The sequence below is a fragment of the Musca autumnalis genome, unplaced genomic scaffold (genome assembly GCF_047663935.1).
Source record: "Musca autumnalis isolate F117 unplaced genomic scaffold, ASM4766393v1 scaffold_3, whole genome shotgun sequence".
NCBI lineage: Eukaryota > Metazoa > Arthropoda > Insecta > Diptera > Muscidae > Musca > Musca autumnalis.
Window position 1 is genome coordinate 167,488,943 of NW_027411866.1, and position 17,191 is coordinate 167,506,133.

Genomic DNA, 17,191 nt, shown 5'->3' on the forward strand with positions numbered 1-17,191 from the left:
GACATGAAAGGAATTGAGTTAGAGGGATGAAATATTCTACAAAAAGATTCACCACTCGATTTGACTGAAGACATGTAATCTCAAAATGAAGCTACAATAACGCTTAACAGAGATATAAAGCTATTTTCTCGCAAATTAAGGGGCCAAAATTAAACCGTTAATCACGCGATATCTCGGAAACTTGACCTATGGTGAAAATTTCCTTTTGGGTTCTTGGTACACTCACCAAGGGCTTTCATCTCCAAAAGGGATTTTCCACCCACTGAATTTGAGTCCCATTTTGTAGCACAGTGTCATTTATCGATATTTTCCGAAAAATGTGCACCTTCTCGAGGCCATAACTGCCTGAAGGAGCGTCCCAATGCTTTTGCGATGTACTAGAGAGTTCTTTATTATTGTCTTGGCTACAATTGTTGTGTGCGTGTTGGATCGAAAATATCAATGGTTTGGTTGTTATATGCCAAAATATCCAAAAATCCTTGAAAAAAAACTTCAAGTCAAAATCCGGGGGCTCGATTTTCACCGAAGGCATATGGTCTAGTTGACTTTTTTGCTCAGTACAATCTCAAGAATGAGAAACTCCAGGCGCCCGTGATGGTGTTCAAATCGCCCCACTCTACTGTATATACCTGCAAGACAAAATGTCACATAAAAACCAAAAGTGCAACTATGTGCAGGATGTTTCGATAGAAATTGGTAAAAAAAACTCGTCCCTTTTTATGAAGTGATATGTTACACAGTCCAACTCGATCTTACTCGTAACTATTTTCATCGCTTTTTGTGAAAATTGACCTTAAAAACATCAACAAAAACGAACATTATTTATTTCATTATAATTACAAAAAAAATAAAACCGTTGTTTATTTTGGATATTATAAGATTTTAATAAACAACATAAATATTGAGAATTTTTTGTTTTTTAATAAGGTCACTTGGACCTGCTTTTATACCCACTTACTGAACAATAAACTTATATATTTTTGCACAACTACACGCAGTAGACTCCTATAAACAATATTTAGTGTAAATTGATACAACTGTTTTTTTCGATTTTTGGCCAGGTTTTTCGGAAAACTGGCCTCTGTGCAATGTCCCAATTTGAACGTCTATATGTCCAAAATAGTAAAACCTAGGAAAAAAATCATAAAAGTCAAATTTGTAAAGAATTTTCACAGCTATAACATTTTCTTCAGACTCACTTCGATAGGACTTACGTTTTCAAGCAAAATCCGGAAAGCCTGAAAATCTTAAAAATGTGACCTATGACCTCGATTTATTTAAAAATCCCTCCGTCGATTTTTTTTATTTTTCTCGTCTATGAACATTATAGTTTCAGAATCAGCAGAAACTTCCCCGGTATAAGCACTTTTCGTTTAGCGCACCTTGATATACGTAAAAATTCCTTAATGGCAAATTTCCATTACACTGTGCCACAAATTGCAACTCAAGGTCTGTGCGGTGGAAAATTCCTTTTGGAGATGAAAGCCCTTAGTGAGTATATTAAGAACCCAAAAGGAAATTTTCCCCATAGGTCAAGTTTCTGAGATATCGCGCGATGAATTTTTTGAATTTTCGCCTATGATGCTTGAGAAAATAGCTTTATATCTCTGTTTGCCGTTATTGTAGCTTCGTTTTGAGATTACATGTCTTCAGTCAAATCGAATGGCGAATCTGTTTGTAGAACATTTCATTCTCATAACTCAATTCCTTTCATGTCCTTTTCGTCCTTTCTTTCTTGAACCGTAGTAAAAGTACCACAAGATGAGATTTAACAGCATCCAAATATTCCACAAAAATATTGCTCAGAGAATTTTAGGTACGGTTCTCATTGACAACTAATCGATAATGTCAAGTTTTCATTGTCCTTTCTGACATTTACCCGGTTTTTGTTCAGAAAAAACCTATGTATTGTTTTTCTGTATATTCGTTTTTTGTTATGTATTGGTTGGTAGACATACTCATTGGTTATCGCTTATATTGACATCTGGGATGTATCTGAAATATATAATATAGCTCTCGATATGCTAAACACGTTAATGACAAATTTTCTTGGAGAATAGATCCGGTTATCTAATATTTTGAACCGGATATAGCGATATAAAACCCGGATTTTGTACCGATTTTAAGTAACCGATTAAGGTTATATGTTTACCATTCATTAGAAAGCTAATAAAATTGCCAATCAGGGAAAATAAATTTTTTGACAGCATCTTACCTGAGTTCGATGCTAAAACAAAAAACCCGTATTCTTGAACCGTTTTTAAGGAAAAACATCACTGCGCATAAATATGAAGATCAAAGCTTGGTGGGTTAAATATTCTTTTTGCCGATGAAAGTGGATGAAGTTAATATTGTGAACCCGGAAAGACAGTTATGCCATAGGTCAAACTTCTGAGTTATGGCGTGATGCATACATTCTTGATGAACTTTAAGAGCACGACAATAAACCCGTAACATAAATTCCATTTCGCTATATCTCAGAAGTTTGACCTATGGCATAACTGTCTTTCCGGGTTCACAATATTAACTTCATCCACTTTCATCGGCAAAAAGAATATTTAACCCACCAAGCTTTGATCTGCATATTTATGCGCAGTGATATTTTTCCTTAAAAACGGTTCAAGAATACGGGTTTTTTGTTTTAGCAACGAACTCAGGTAAGATGCTGTCAAAAAATTTATTTTCCCTGATTGGCAATTTTATTAGCTTTCTAATGGTATACATATAACCTTAATCGGTTACTTAAAATCGGTATAAAATCCGGGTTTTATATCGCTATATCCGGTTCAAAATATTAGATAACCGGATCTATTCTCCAAGAAAATTTGTCATTAACGTGTTTACCATATCGAGAGCTATATATGGTAAATATTTCAGATACATCCCAGATGTCAATATAAGCGATAACCAATGAGTATGTCTACCTACCAATACATAACAAAAAACGAATATACAGAAAAACAATACATAGGTTTTTTCTGAACAAAAACCGGGTAAATGTCAAAAAGAACAATGAAAACTTGACATTATCGATTAGTTGTCAATGAGAACCGTACCTAAAATTCTCTGAGCAATATTTTTGTGGAATATTTGGATGCTGTAAAATCTCATCTTGTGGTACTTTTACTACGGTTCAAGAAAGAATGGACGAAAAGGACATGAAAGGAATTGAGTTAGGAGAATGAAATGTTCTACAAACAGATTCGCCATTCGATTTGACTGAAGACATGTAATCTTAAAACGAAGCTACAATAACGGCAAACAGAGATATAAAGCTATTTTCTCAAGCATCATAGGCGAAAATTCAAAAAATTAATCGCGCGATATCTCAGAAACTTGACCTATGGGGAAAATTTCCTTTTGGGTTCTTAATATACTCACTAAGGGCTTTCATCTCCAAAAGGAATTTTCCACCGCACAGAAACCTTGTTGCACAGTGTTATTGAATAAATGAAATACGTTTAGATTAAGAACTAAGAAACCATCAGTCAGCTGTGCCGACAGGGATATAACCCTTTAACTGCACTCTTTCCAAACTTTCTGTGGGAGGTACCCAAAAGAGTGGCTCGATGTAGTAAATATTCGAACATAATCCGAGTATGGATAATAGAGGGTTATACTACGTGTGCCGGCAGGTTTTTTAAGCTTTTGGGCCATTATCTCAGTAAGTATAAATTCGGCCCTCAAGAAAAACTTGTTGCAAAAAATTTTCAAAACGAACCGACACGAAGGAGTGTACCCATTTAGTCCATGTCGATGCCTGGAAGTAAAATTGCCATGTGCAAAGTTATGATGAATTTTGTTACTCCCTTCGAGAATTATCGTGAGCACCGTTATTCAGTGGACAAAATTTTGATCTAGCGTGCAGAAAATAAAAGTCGACGTTTTATTGTGTGTTCATCCATAACTATGATAAGAATAGCTTTAGATTAGAAATTTTACTTTATTTATTGATATAATTGGCCTATTTGTATTATTTATATATTTTTTGATCTAACTCCAATAGGGCGGTACCTCCCGATTTAAGTACTTTTGATGATTTTAGCCGCATTATCCAACCGAAATGGCTGACATTTGGCATTTAGTCTTCCTTTGGGGTATAAAATATTCCGATAGAGAATTGTTGGTACAGGTCAACTTTTTTATATAGGCCCCATTGGAAGGTAACACCCGATTTTGACAATTTTGAAGATTTTAGCGTTATACAACTGAAATGGCTGAAATTTGGCATTTAGTCTTCGTTGTGGGTATTCCAACAGAGAATTTTCGGTACAGGTCCCTTTTTTGATATTTGGTACCATATGACGGTACCTCCCGATTTTCGGTATTTTTCAAATTTCACCCACATCACCGAAAAGCCTGAAATCTGATTTGAATATAGATAATTTATGGTGGAGGATGTAATAAGAGTTCGAAATCACCCCATTCTGCACTTTTTGGTAATGAAAACTTGTATTTAACAGTTCGTTTGGAGACGGATAACTGCATTAATTTTCCTACTTCCACCGTAACGTTGGAAACGTAGGACGGAATTTTTCATTTTGTAATTTCTTATCTACTATGCCGTGATCAATACCAAGTGATATCTGATCTTATTTATCAAAATGTTTCTCATAATAGTAGTATTATTTGAACCGAACTTAAAAAAAAATTAGCTGCCGAATTATATAAAACCAAAAGTCGCAGGATGTCGCAGAATTTAAGACATTATTCTAGACAAGATACATAAAAAATTAAAAAAATAATGAAAGCTAAACTCCGCTAATTTTTATACAAAACCCTATTTTAATTGAAGAATTTAGACAAAAAATGGGCCTTACATTTATTTACCCCGAAACATCGAAAATAAAATAATTTATGGGTTACAAAACTATTTAATTTATTTAAATACCATTACGGTATATCAAAAATACAAAAGATTCCGCAATAATATATTCACAGAATTCACACGTCTATCGCAATTTTAAACCTACAAAAAGTCATCGTTAACATTGTAAAAAATATCAATTTTAAATGAACCGTTATTCCGTTCTGACTAACTATTTCTAATTATAACATATGTCGTTGAGTACAGTCAACGCCCTAGTTCATACTGTACTAGCGTTTCACAGTTTCCTTCAAGTCCATTTTTTGATTTTCTGCACGCTAGATCGGTATTTTTTCCCACTGTGCGTTCTAGCAATAATTGTTGAACTTTTGTGGGGGAGGTACCGGAAAAAGTGGACCGATAAGGCCTATTTGGACAAGATATTACGATACACAAACTTTAAACTAAATCGGTTTATCCGTTCGAGTGTTGTCGAAACGGATCTTGAAATTTGGGGTGAGGGTTAGTCTTGGGGCGTAGGTGGTCGTCTTGGGTGGGTTTTTGAAAATTCGTAGTAGAAGGGTTACGAAAAGTACTTAAATGTATTAAAATTTGTACCACTTGAACGACTTTCTGGTAATCAACGTTGAGGGGAAACGGATGAATATAGCATCTTGAAATCTTGAGTGAGAGTTCATATAGAAGTGTAGATGTGTTCGTAAGAACAACCTACTAAAATGCACAAAAAATTTACCTTTCGTATTAGGCGAACGAGTAGAGCTAGAATTCTGAGCGGAAAATTGGGACACGGACGGAGTGCAAGATAGTTGAATTAAAAACTTTTTGGAAATTCGAACAATAAGTTTACGGCAAGTACTAAAAGGTACTAAAAGTGTACAATTTGGTATTACGTGAACGAATAAAGTTAAAATTTTCATAATTGTTATGATAATATCGGTTGAGATATTTTATTCATGTAAGGAGGTGTTTTGGAAATGTTCACAAATATATACCAAAACGTACTAAATAGTAATAAATTTCGTACTACTTGGCATTGAGTGAACGGATAAAACAGGAATACATACATATATTAGGCCGGGGCGATTTGTGTGTAGGGAAAAACCTTAATGGGCCCTTCGCGTTTCATATTCCTGGGATTGAACTGAGCAAAAGAGTCCACTGGACCGCGAAATAAGCTATTATTTGTTCAAATCGGTAAATAAATGGCTAAATTATAGCGGTTGCTTCATACCAATACAAGTACTTTGTACTTAAATTGAATTTCTCATAATTTTCAAAATTAATATTGAACAAAAAAAAAAAAAAACAGTTAAAGTACTAAGTAATTGTATTGGTATGAATCAACCACTATAATTTATAAATTTATTAACCGATTTGAACAAATAATAGCTTATTCGGAAGATATTATTCACTCCTTTAATAGGAAAAGGGATCAATAGAAATCCGTAGTGAAAAAAAGATATGCCCGTTATAGTTTACCGTTATAAAATAATAAAACGAAGTGACCCATCCGAACCAAACGTATTTTCGTTGTCCATGGACGCCAATACGATAGAATTTTGTAACAGGGCGCTTGAATATATTTCTGGTCAACTTTTGCAGCACAATGTCGTTTATCGATATTTGCAGACAAATGTGCACTTTATCAATGCCAAAACTGCCTAAAGGAGCATTCCAATAATTTCGCGATGTACTAGTGAGTTCTTAATTATTGTGTTGGCAACAATTTTGGCCTTTGTGTTGGGTCGCAAATCTCAATGGTTTGGCTGTTATATGCCAAAATATCCAAAAAACGCCAATAAAAAACTTGAAGTCAAAATCGGACTTTTTTGCTCAGTTCAATTCCAGGAATCAGAAACTCGAAGGGCCCATTAAGGTTTTCAAATCGCCCCGGCCTAATACATATGTTTCCACAATATCCCCAAACAAGATGGACTTCTCTCCTATCAATGAGAACACGCCAATTAATATTGGCTCAATGATGTGGGACCTACTTCTTGTCACCGATCTCGAACGGGGTGGCTAACAACACAACTTTTTAGTACAATTTTTCATGGTTGAAACACTAAGGAAATGTAGGCCGACATTACTCTGAGGGGATTTGATTGTTCTGGTTAGAGATTGAACCGCAGTCCATCTGAGTGCAAGGCGGATGTGCTTACCACTGCACCACGGTGGTGACCTAGATAATACATTTATCATCCACTTACCCCCATAAAGACCAATACCCCCATAAAGACTACCTGCTTTTATGGCAGCGACGACCACAGAAATACAACCAAAGCGAAGACATGTATGAACGTATGAGTGAAAAAAGCAACAACCACATTATGTTTTTGTTTGTTTTCATTCATTTACACTGTACGTGAGAGAGAGAGAAGCAAATGCAAAAACAACTCAGTGGGCGCCCTCACTATACGATCTAAGCAAAGAAGCTCGTCCCTGTTTTATGGTAAAAGGAATTGTAATAGTAACCATATGTATAATAGGTAGTCTTTATGGGGATGATAAATTTATTATCTACGTCACTGATTTTGTGTATGGTTGAGGTGCGACGAACAAAATAACCATATTCTGACAATGTTGCGTAATAGAAGACCAAAAAAGAGTAGATACTTGTCTCGGCGTTTGTCGCTATCACATTCAGTTTTGCTATTATGCCCCCCAAAGATTAGATTTGATTTACTCAGGAAAGGTCGTCAAAATTACTGAGTGGTATTTTGCCACCATTGAAAATTTGATGTTGCCTAGCCGGGGAATCGAACCCACGGCCTTATGCGTGTAAGGCGGGTGTACATACCATTGCACCACGGTGGCACCTATTATCCTACAGAAATTAGGTTCGGTCTTCGTTGGGGTTATGCAGCAGTCCTGCAAAAAATTGCTGGACTATGTCCACGTTTTTATTTTGCCCTCATAAGGTGTATATCCCGCTTTTTTTAAGTTTTTTTGCAGCGAATTGATGATATACACAGGTTCATGTTTTGATATAGCCCCATAGAAAGTACCTCCGATTTCTGTATTTTAGCCTTATTTTTCAACAGAAATGGGTAAAAGTCGGTATAAAATCTTCAATGGGGATAATCAAAATATCTGCAATGAATTGTCCGTATTTGTCCACGTTTTGATATAGTGCGCATAGAACAAACCTTTTGCGATATTTTGAATGTTTTGACCACATTAACCTGAAAATTAATTTTAAGTCTTATTTGGGGCTACAAAACATTCTGCCCGAAATTTTTCAATGTAGGTACTCACTTTGATATACATATGTAGGTCCCCTAATAATTTTCGGGGTTTTCTAAAATTTAACCACATTATCCTACAGAAATGGGCAAAATTCGATGTACAGCTTTCATAGTGAATATACAACATTCCTGTATAGAATTGTTGGTTAGGTCTACGTTTTGATATAGCCCCTATAGAAAGGTACCTGCCGATTTTTGGTATTTTAAAGTTTTTAGACACATTTTCCTACCGAAATGACTGTCGTTTGGTATTTAGTATTTCGGATTATCAATGGGTAGAAAACCTCCATGCAGAAAATTATCAATATAGGTTTATACTTGATGGTGGCACCCCCCTAAAATGTTTAGTTTTCTTAAAAATTAAGATTGCCAAAGTTTGAGCTCAATCGGAATTTGTTAACACGTGCCACTGCACAGTGGTGGCACTTACCTGGGAAGGTGTGACAAAAATACTTCTAGATGATATATCGAACTGAAATTTTTATTAATTGGTCCTCGGGGGCTAAAAACACTCCTACAAAAATATTGGAATCCTAGGTCCAAAATTTCGCGTGGTTCCCATGTAACGAATCATTCTGAATTGTAGTATTTTACTGTTGCCAACATATTGTTTAACCGAATTCGCTGTAATCCGGTACTAGGAGTTGTTATTGCATAGTAATCCTCCTCGCGAGAAATTGTCAATATTGGTCCATGATTTGCTATACCCCCATATATGACTTCTATCTCGATTTAATGTATATTACGGATATTTAACAAATTCTAAACGGATTAGACTTTACCCAGCAAAAAAAGTCCTCCCAAAATCATGGGTTTTGTAAGGGATTTTTGGCAGCCGTAACTACTCGCAAACCCCCTTTCTTCCCCATTATTTTTACAAGGGCATGTCGCACTCATTTTGTAGTTATTTTATGACCACTAGAATAACTAGTTATTCTGTGGCCACTAGAAGTTGAAAAGTAAGTTGAAAAAAATTCTATTTTTAGAACAGTTGATGTAGAGATTTTTTTTAATTTCATCACACTTCTTATTTTTATTTTACTTTATTTTATTTCGCTCGCTGTGCGAGTTGAACACACGAACCCTCTGATTTCTAGCCAAAGACACTACATACTATGCCACGCACACGAACATTAAGGGTTGCTTAAGAACTTAAATGTGCAGTGCACATGTGCGCCACGAACTGTTATTTTTTAATTAAAAAAACTCGCGTGCTGACAGTGAGCGTTGAACACACAACCCTAGGATTTATAGTCGGACACACACTCACTGTACCACCGTCCTCATTACTTAGTGAGGAGCAAAGTAAGTGGGTTTGCCTTGTAATTTTTTTAAGAAGTATCCCATTACTTTTCAGATTACTTGTAATGGGAAAAGAAGCTTGTTTACATTACTTTGTAATGGGTTACGTAATGACTAATGGATTTTGCTGGGTAATAGTGAACTCAGAGTTTAGAACAGGTTTTTATAAATAAATGTGACATTGGTCCACTTTTGACCACAGCCTCCATAGGGTTACCATATTTTTTTCTGTACTTTATAAGATTTAATCACCTTTTTTCTGCAGAATTACCTGTAATAACGTATTTTTGGTTCTCAGTGCGGGGAAAATTTCCACGTTTTGACGTGTTGCAACATTAGGGTGTTCCAAACAAGAAAAAATGTTTGTGCACGATAACTCTTGTAGAGAGTAACCGATTTGGCCCATACTTTGCACATCCTGAAATTTCTACCAGACTTAGGTGAGAATCCAATATGGATTCAATCCGTCCACTTCTTCGGGTACCTCCCACACAAAAGTTCGGAAAAGTTCAGTTTAGGACCTGCTCTCGAATCGATTTGATTTTTGTTGTATCAACTTGTATTCACCGCCCCCCATACGACAATACAAGTTTCATCTGGGGCATGTCCATACTTCCTGAGCAAATAGCCTGAAAAGTGCAAAAACCCCTATGACACCGTATTTAGTGGTTGGAGCGCAAGATAACTCTTGAACGGATCTGCAAACTCGGTTCAAAATTTGGCCCTCGTAATATTTTGTCCAAACTTAGTATAAGTTCGAAGATAAGCAATATCGGTCCACACCTTCAGATTCAAAAATGTTCGAAAAAATTGTGCGCATGATAACTCTTGAAGAGAGTGACCAATTTGGTCCATACTTTACACATCCTAACGCATCTGCCATATGTATATCAGGTTTGAATATGGACTATATTTGTCCACTTCTTCGGTTACCTCCTACACAAAATTTTGGATAAATTCACTTTAAGACCTGCTCCCGAATCACTTTGATTTTTGTTGAAGCAACTTGCATTCGCTGCCTCAATTACCACGGTAAATGCTTTTTCAGGGGCAAGTCCATACCTCTTGAGAAAACAGCCCAAAAGGTGTCCATACTTAGTTTCAGTTCAAATATTGACAACAACTTCCTGTACTTCCTTCCAATATTTAAAAAATGTCACTAAAATGGTATGCACGATATCCCTTCAACGATCTTCTCTTTATGTTATCTCGCCACACAAAAGTTCAACAATTGTGTCGATCTGTCCGTAGATGAAAATTTGTATTCATATGGGCTGAGGGTATATCTATGTCGGCAAAGCCGACTGATACTTTTTTACTTGTTCTTTAACTGCATTCGTCAATATGTGTAGTTTTAGCTATAAAAGTTCAAAAAATATATTTTATGGAAGAAATAAGTCGTTTTACCAGCAATTATATCAGAAACGGCAAGATTTCTTATTTTAAATTACTCTCGTTCATCCACTGCCAAGCTCCATTAACTATAGTATTCATCTTCTTATAAGGTTTTTTTCTTCTTATTCATCCTGAAATGGACTTTCGTTTAGAAAAAATAAAGAAAACTGCATTTCTTTTATGCCTTACCCACAAAGATGTTATAGTTTTCTTTTCTTGTAGTTTTTTTTTGCCCATGTACAGCAGAGAACAAGAAAAAATAACACTTCGTGCTTCGTGTAATACAAGTGTAATGTTGAGCATTTGCCTTCAACGTGTTGTTTCATGAAATATGTTATTATAACCTCTAGTCTGTCAGCCATCTTCATTTAATATTCGGATTTATCAAGGATAGATGAATTGTGCGGTGGAAACGTGTGAACGCACATTCAAACAAAAAAATTTAATATGAGAAAATAAAAAGGAAAAAAATTATATAAAATTTACCGATTAAAGATCTAAAGTGAAGAAATAACGACAGCATGGTTTCCCTACACATTTATTGGACGCAGAACCATAGATGGTAATTGTCATATTACCCAAAAAACCCAATTTAAGTTTTCTATGTTATAAGTGTCATAGCCTCAATAGTTATTGTGCTGAAGTTTTCCAAAAAAATATAACATTATATAAAGGTATTTAAACTAAAACATTAAAACGCGGTACCCCAAGTCTATTGTAATGTTTGTTGTGAATCAAAGAATTCCCCATGTTATTATCCCAAAGAGAGATGTAGAGATTGTGACTGAAAGCGCTATGCAGTTGTACTCCTGATATCATCTCTTGTTAATTGAATTTTCTGTGCTGTAATTTTTCTTCATTCTTTCACACTATTCTATTTCTTTTGTTGCAGGTGATATGACTGGTAAATACTCGGTATATACTCTGCATGAAGGTCATGAAATTATGTTTCATGTATCAACACTTTTGCCCTTTTCCAAGGATAACCGACAACAGGTGAGTAGGAAAAATGGAGATGAAACAATTGAAATGAACTGCTTGCTAGTTTGTTTGGTTGGATGGATGGTAACTAGAGATACGATGTATCTCAACTTTAGTTGTGTTATCAGCTTAAAAAACTTTGCTATATTCTGTAAAATAAAATACAGTAATGTAGTAAACGTGTATGTGTGTGTATTTGTGGTAAAAGATACAAAACTCTTATATTTAAAGACTTAAAGTATTAAAGAGTTTTAATGATATAACAAGTGGTTTATTTTCATTTTGTTTTATATCTTGTTTTCTTAACGACACAAAAGAACATTTCGAATTTATAACAAAGGTCACAAACCACTGCAATTTTTCAGTTTGTAAAACACAAAAACATAAACATGACTTTATGGTCAAGAACAGGGTTTTTCATTTTTCAAACTTGTAAACACATCTGCGTCATAAAGAGAAACGTGGTTTACAATGTCTTGCAATTTATAGGGGTTTTGAGAAACAAAAACGCAAAGCATAAAATATTTAGTACACTACTTGCCAATTGATTGAGTTTGTTAGACGAGAAAAATTGTTGACAATTTCGATATTCTATTTAAGTTTAATTTTTAAAGTGCACGACATTTGCGTTAAACATCAAATGTTGTAATTCAGAATAAAAATTAATTCACTAAATGAAGTTGTAAGTATCTTATTCTAAAAGAAAATAATAACAAAATACATAAAAAAAAACAAGTAAGAGAGGGCTATAGTCGGACGGGACGACCATGTGATACCCTACACCACTATCCCAGTGCATAGGATTTTCACTGGTAAACATTTCATTTATGTAGATACTAAAGTTTTCCCATTCTGTCTATTATACCAAATGTTAGGGTTAAGCTAACTGACACAAAATAATTAATAATTTTATATTTGACTACGGCCGACAATCTACTTGGTACTGATTGAATATAATATGTTCAACAGAAACAGATATATCCGCATTGGAAATAAAATTCAACAAATTGGAAATTGGGATATCTGGTCGGCTTTTTCTATATTTCTAGTATTTTATAATATTTGGACCAATTGAAGGCTCAGAATGTCTTTTTAATATTGGCGACATTTGTTGAAACCTGGGATATTCGTCATTACAATTCAAATAAAAATTAAAAAGTGGGATGTGCGCCATACTATCTGCACCATTGTTAGGTGATCTTTCCTTTTTCCATTGGCGGGCTTTGCTTTTGTAATACCCCTATTAGAAGCGGAGATATTAGCATAAGAATAAAACGTTGAATTTTACCCCACATATGTAGGTTTTTTGCCAATTCTGACTCCTGAATATTACCCGACCATCATTAACCTGCCAACCCCCAAAATTTCGTTACAATCACATCAAAATTGCGATGTATTACCGACTATTGCGATATCTCCGATATATGGCCACTTACGCCAACCTACTTTGCGTCATTGGAAAGATGAGATTTTCTTCATTCATAGTCATGCTTTGCTTTTGGAAGGTCCCCAACCAAAGCTGTGATATTAGTCATTGTCATTATAAATAAAATCACAAAAATGAAAAGTTGGGTGTTATTATGGTAAGTTTATATTTACAAAATCCACTCGATTTCAACTGTCAATTCCATAGCCCAAACGTCAAATGAAATCTCATCTGGATTTCATTTGACGTTTAACCTATGGATTTGACAGTTGAAATCGAGTGGATTTCTTAAATGTAAACCAAGCATTAGCGACTATTGCGATATATTCGTTGTTTGACCACCTACGACAACCTACTATACATCGTTGCAGACACAACGATCATTCAATCCCACGGCAGCGGGTTCTCAGTACCGGATTGACCCGGGACCACACAATATCAGCGTTGCGGCCAGCGGCTGCCACCTCAGTGTACATGTGTTTGTATTTGTTTCGATTTTCTGTGCTGGGAGCGGCATATCCCGGAATGTCTGCTCCGGATTCTTTTGGTCCCTGCCGGGACGGATGAAAACCCAGGACCAATATATTTGTGCTCGGTTTGTCACATCCGCATATTCATCCATATCCAATCTTCGGTGAGATGCAATAGACGTCAGGAGTGGGTGCATTTAAGGGGTTGCTCTGGACTTGCCCACGCGAGGGACTACGATAAAGACTATGTTGCTGCATGCTGCGCGAACACAGCCGTTGTTGTTCCAATCCCAGAAAATACATCCTTTTTGCGATTTAATTGCAATGGGCTCCGAGGTAAGATCGATGAAATGAATCTGCTCAGTACGTTGTGATGGTTACAATGTGCTAAGGAAAGGTCGCACCAGATGTGGAGGTGGGGGATTAGCTTTCCTTTTGCACCAGCCTGTTCAATACAGACCTATCTCACTTGAGCCTGCCTCTAATGACCCGTACATGAAATGTATGGGGGTAGCAGTCAGGTGTGGAACTGCCGAAATAGAGTTGCTGAACGTATACATCCCGCCGAGAAATTGCTGTATCTCAGATTATAAGCCTGACATTAGCCCGCTTTTGGAAGGTCATAATCGTCTGGTCCTGGGGGACTTTAATGCGCATCATGAGATGTGGCATTCGGCCCTCGGAAACGACCAGAGAGGTATAGCGCTGGCTGAGCAGATTGATAGCTCTACGTTTTGCTCGGTCAATGAGGACGCCCCTACCAGAATTAGAGGAGCGTGTCACAGTTCGCCAGACATAACCATCGTGTCACCTGGTCTGACAAATGACGTCACCTGGCAACCCGTCATTTCCCTTGGATCAGACCATCTCCCCATAATTGCCTCCATCAGCAGACCACCCGATTTCATCACCTCTGAACGCCGCACATTCGTCAATTATGGGAAAACTGATTGGCCGAGTGGGTGCCACCGTGGTGCAATGGTATGCACACCCGCCTTGCACGCTAAAGGTCGTGGGTTCGATTCCCAGGCCAGGCAACATCAAAAATTTCAACGGTGGCAAAATACCCCTCAGCAATGTTGGCGACATTTCCTGAGTACTGCAGCCATGTAAAACTTCTCTACAAGTGGTGTCTTAGGACACGCCGTTCGGACTCGGCAATAAACAGTAGGTCCCATATCATTGAGCTAATATGAATCGGGGTGCACTCATTGATATGAGAGAAGTCTCCCTTGTCCCGAATGGGATGTTTGTGGAACAATTATTATTATTATGATTGGCCGAGTTTCAGAGAGTTCACCAATCACCGATTCAGAGAATTGCCCAATCCTTCTGATGTTCGGGTAGCGGAAAGGACGTTCCGGGACATCATCAATGATGCAGCCGCTCGCCATATACCTGCTGGTCGAATACCCGAAGTAAGACCAAATTTCCCAGCAGAGGCGACGGGATTAGCAAATGAGCGTGATGAGCTTCGACGAATCGACCCCGACGACCCCAGAGTCAGGGAGCTGTCACTGGAAGTTAACAGGCTGGTCGGCGAACATAAGCGAAACAAGTGGTTAAATCATCTGAAGAGTTGCAACATTGGAGCCGGTATAAGCAAATTGTGCACAACGGTTAAGTCACTCTCGGACCCCGGAAGGAGGGATGACAGGATCTCAGTCACGTTTGGCGACGTTGCGTTGACTGACCCGAAGAGGTGTGCAAGTTACTTCAATCGACTGTTTATCGAGCACCCCGAGAGTGACAGGGCGAAGAGAAGAGTGTTACGTCGCATTAGATCTCTTCCTGCCAAGGATGAACCACCACAGTTTACAATGGATGATGTTGCGAATGCCATCAGGAACGCTAAATCACCCAAGCGTTGGGCCCTGACGGGATTTCCATGGTAATGTTGAAACAGCTGGATGAGCCGGGAGTGGAGTATCTCACTAAAGTTCTCAACCTGTCGCTAGCCACCCTCATTGTTCCCGAAGTCTGGAAAATGGGCAGGGTGGTCCCGCTACTAAAGCCAGGCAAGGATGCCAGCAAAGGTGAATCGTACAGGCCGATTTCGCTTTTCTCACCTGTAGCGAAGACCCTTGAGGCCTTAGTCCTCCCCAGCATTAGAAATAGCTATCAAGTTGCCGATCATCAGCATGGATTTCGTAAGCAGCACAGCACGACAACAGCGCTGCACGCCATCTCCACACATATTTGTCGAGGACTCAACCAGGAGCGGCCGTGTGATAGAACAGTGATGGTGGCGCTTGACTTATCAAAAGCCTTTGATACTGTCAACCACTCCACGCTGTTCGAGGACATCGAGCAGACAACCCTCCGGACAAGTCTGAAACGTTGGATAATCAACTATATGTGTGGTCGCCAGTCGTATGTGGAATTCAGGAACAAGAAATCCAAGCCCCGTAGAGTGAAACGATATATATGCGGATGATTGTACGATCCTGGCGTCAAGTACCTACCCTGATGAAATCTGTGAGAGACTGAACTCCTATTTAACCGATCTTACCACCTTTTTACACGCGAGGAATATGCAAATATCCGCCACTAAATCGACGGCCACTCTGTTCACCACATGGACGGCGCAGTATAGAAGAGAGTTGAATATCAGGGTCGATGGTAACAGAATTCCGACCACAAACTGCCCCAAAGTTTTAGGGGTCACATTCGACACCACTTTCACGTCGTCCGCGCATGCCAACAACTATCTGCGATAAACTGAAATGTAGGAACAAGGTCCTCAAGTCCCTAGCCGGCAGCACTTGGGGTGCAGAAAAAGAAACCTTGTTGACCACGTATAAAGCGATAGGTCGGTCTGTGGTAAGCTGTGCGGCGCCAATTTGGTCCCCGAATTTATGTGACACGCAGTGGGATAAGATTCAAATTTGTCAGAACGCCGCCCTGAGAACAGCAACGGGGTGCCTCCTCAAATCTACAGTGGACCATCTACATGATGTGGCAAAGATTCTTCCAGTACGACAACATAATGAGATGCTATCGTTGCAGTACTTGCTCGGGTGTTACCGTGAGAGCCATCCCACTTCAAGAAGGATATTCATGCTCTAGAGATGACGGTCCAACAATATAGGAGAGAACCTCTAGATCAACAGGCATATAGAGATATAGTGCATACCATTTAATTTTTTTTTATATATTCGGGGGAACTACCGGAAGTTGTGGGCCGGTATTGCCTATCTTTGAACTGAAAGTATGACAAAATATCAGGAAGGCCAACCTTTCGACCAAATCGGTTAGTTCGAGAGTTATCGTGCTCTCCAGCCACTACATATGGTGCCATAGGGCTTTTTACACCATTCGGGCTGTTTTCTCAAGAAGTATGGACTTGCCCCTGAAAAAACTTGTACCGTCGTAATTGAGGTAGCGAATGCAAGTTGCTTAAAAAATCGAAATGATTCGAGAGCGGGTCTTAAAGTGAACTTATCCGTAATTTTGTGCGATAGGTGCCCGAAAAATGGACAAACAAAGTCCATATTCAAACCTGATCTATGTCTGATAGACATATTAGGATGTGTAAAGT

The 17,191-nt window shown here is 37.8% G+C and overlaps 1 protein-coding gene across 3 annotated transcripts in view; it reads left to right on the forward strand.

The window, feature by feature from the left end:
* Positions 1-17,191, forward strand: part of LOC141396596 (GTPase-activating Rap/Ran-GAP domain-like protein 3) — a 559,487-nt gene that overhangs the window by 505,284 nt on the left and 37,012 nt on the right. For all 3 annotated transcript variants that reach the window (XM_073972169.1, XM_073972170.1, XM_073972171.1), the window contains one exon: positions 11,666-11,769. In XM_073972169.1, coding sequence (XP_073828270.1) covers positions 11,666-11,769 — 104 coding nt within the window. The remainder of the gene's footprint in view (positions 1-11,665; positions 11,770-17,191) is intronic.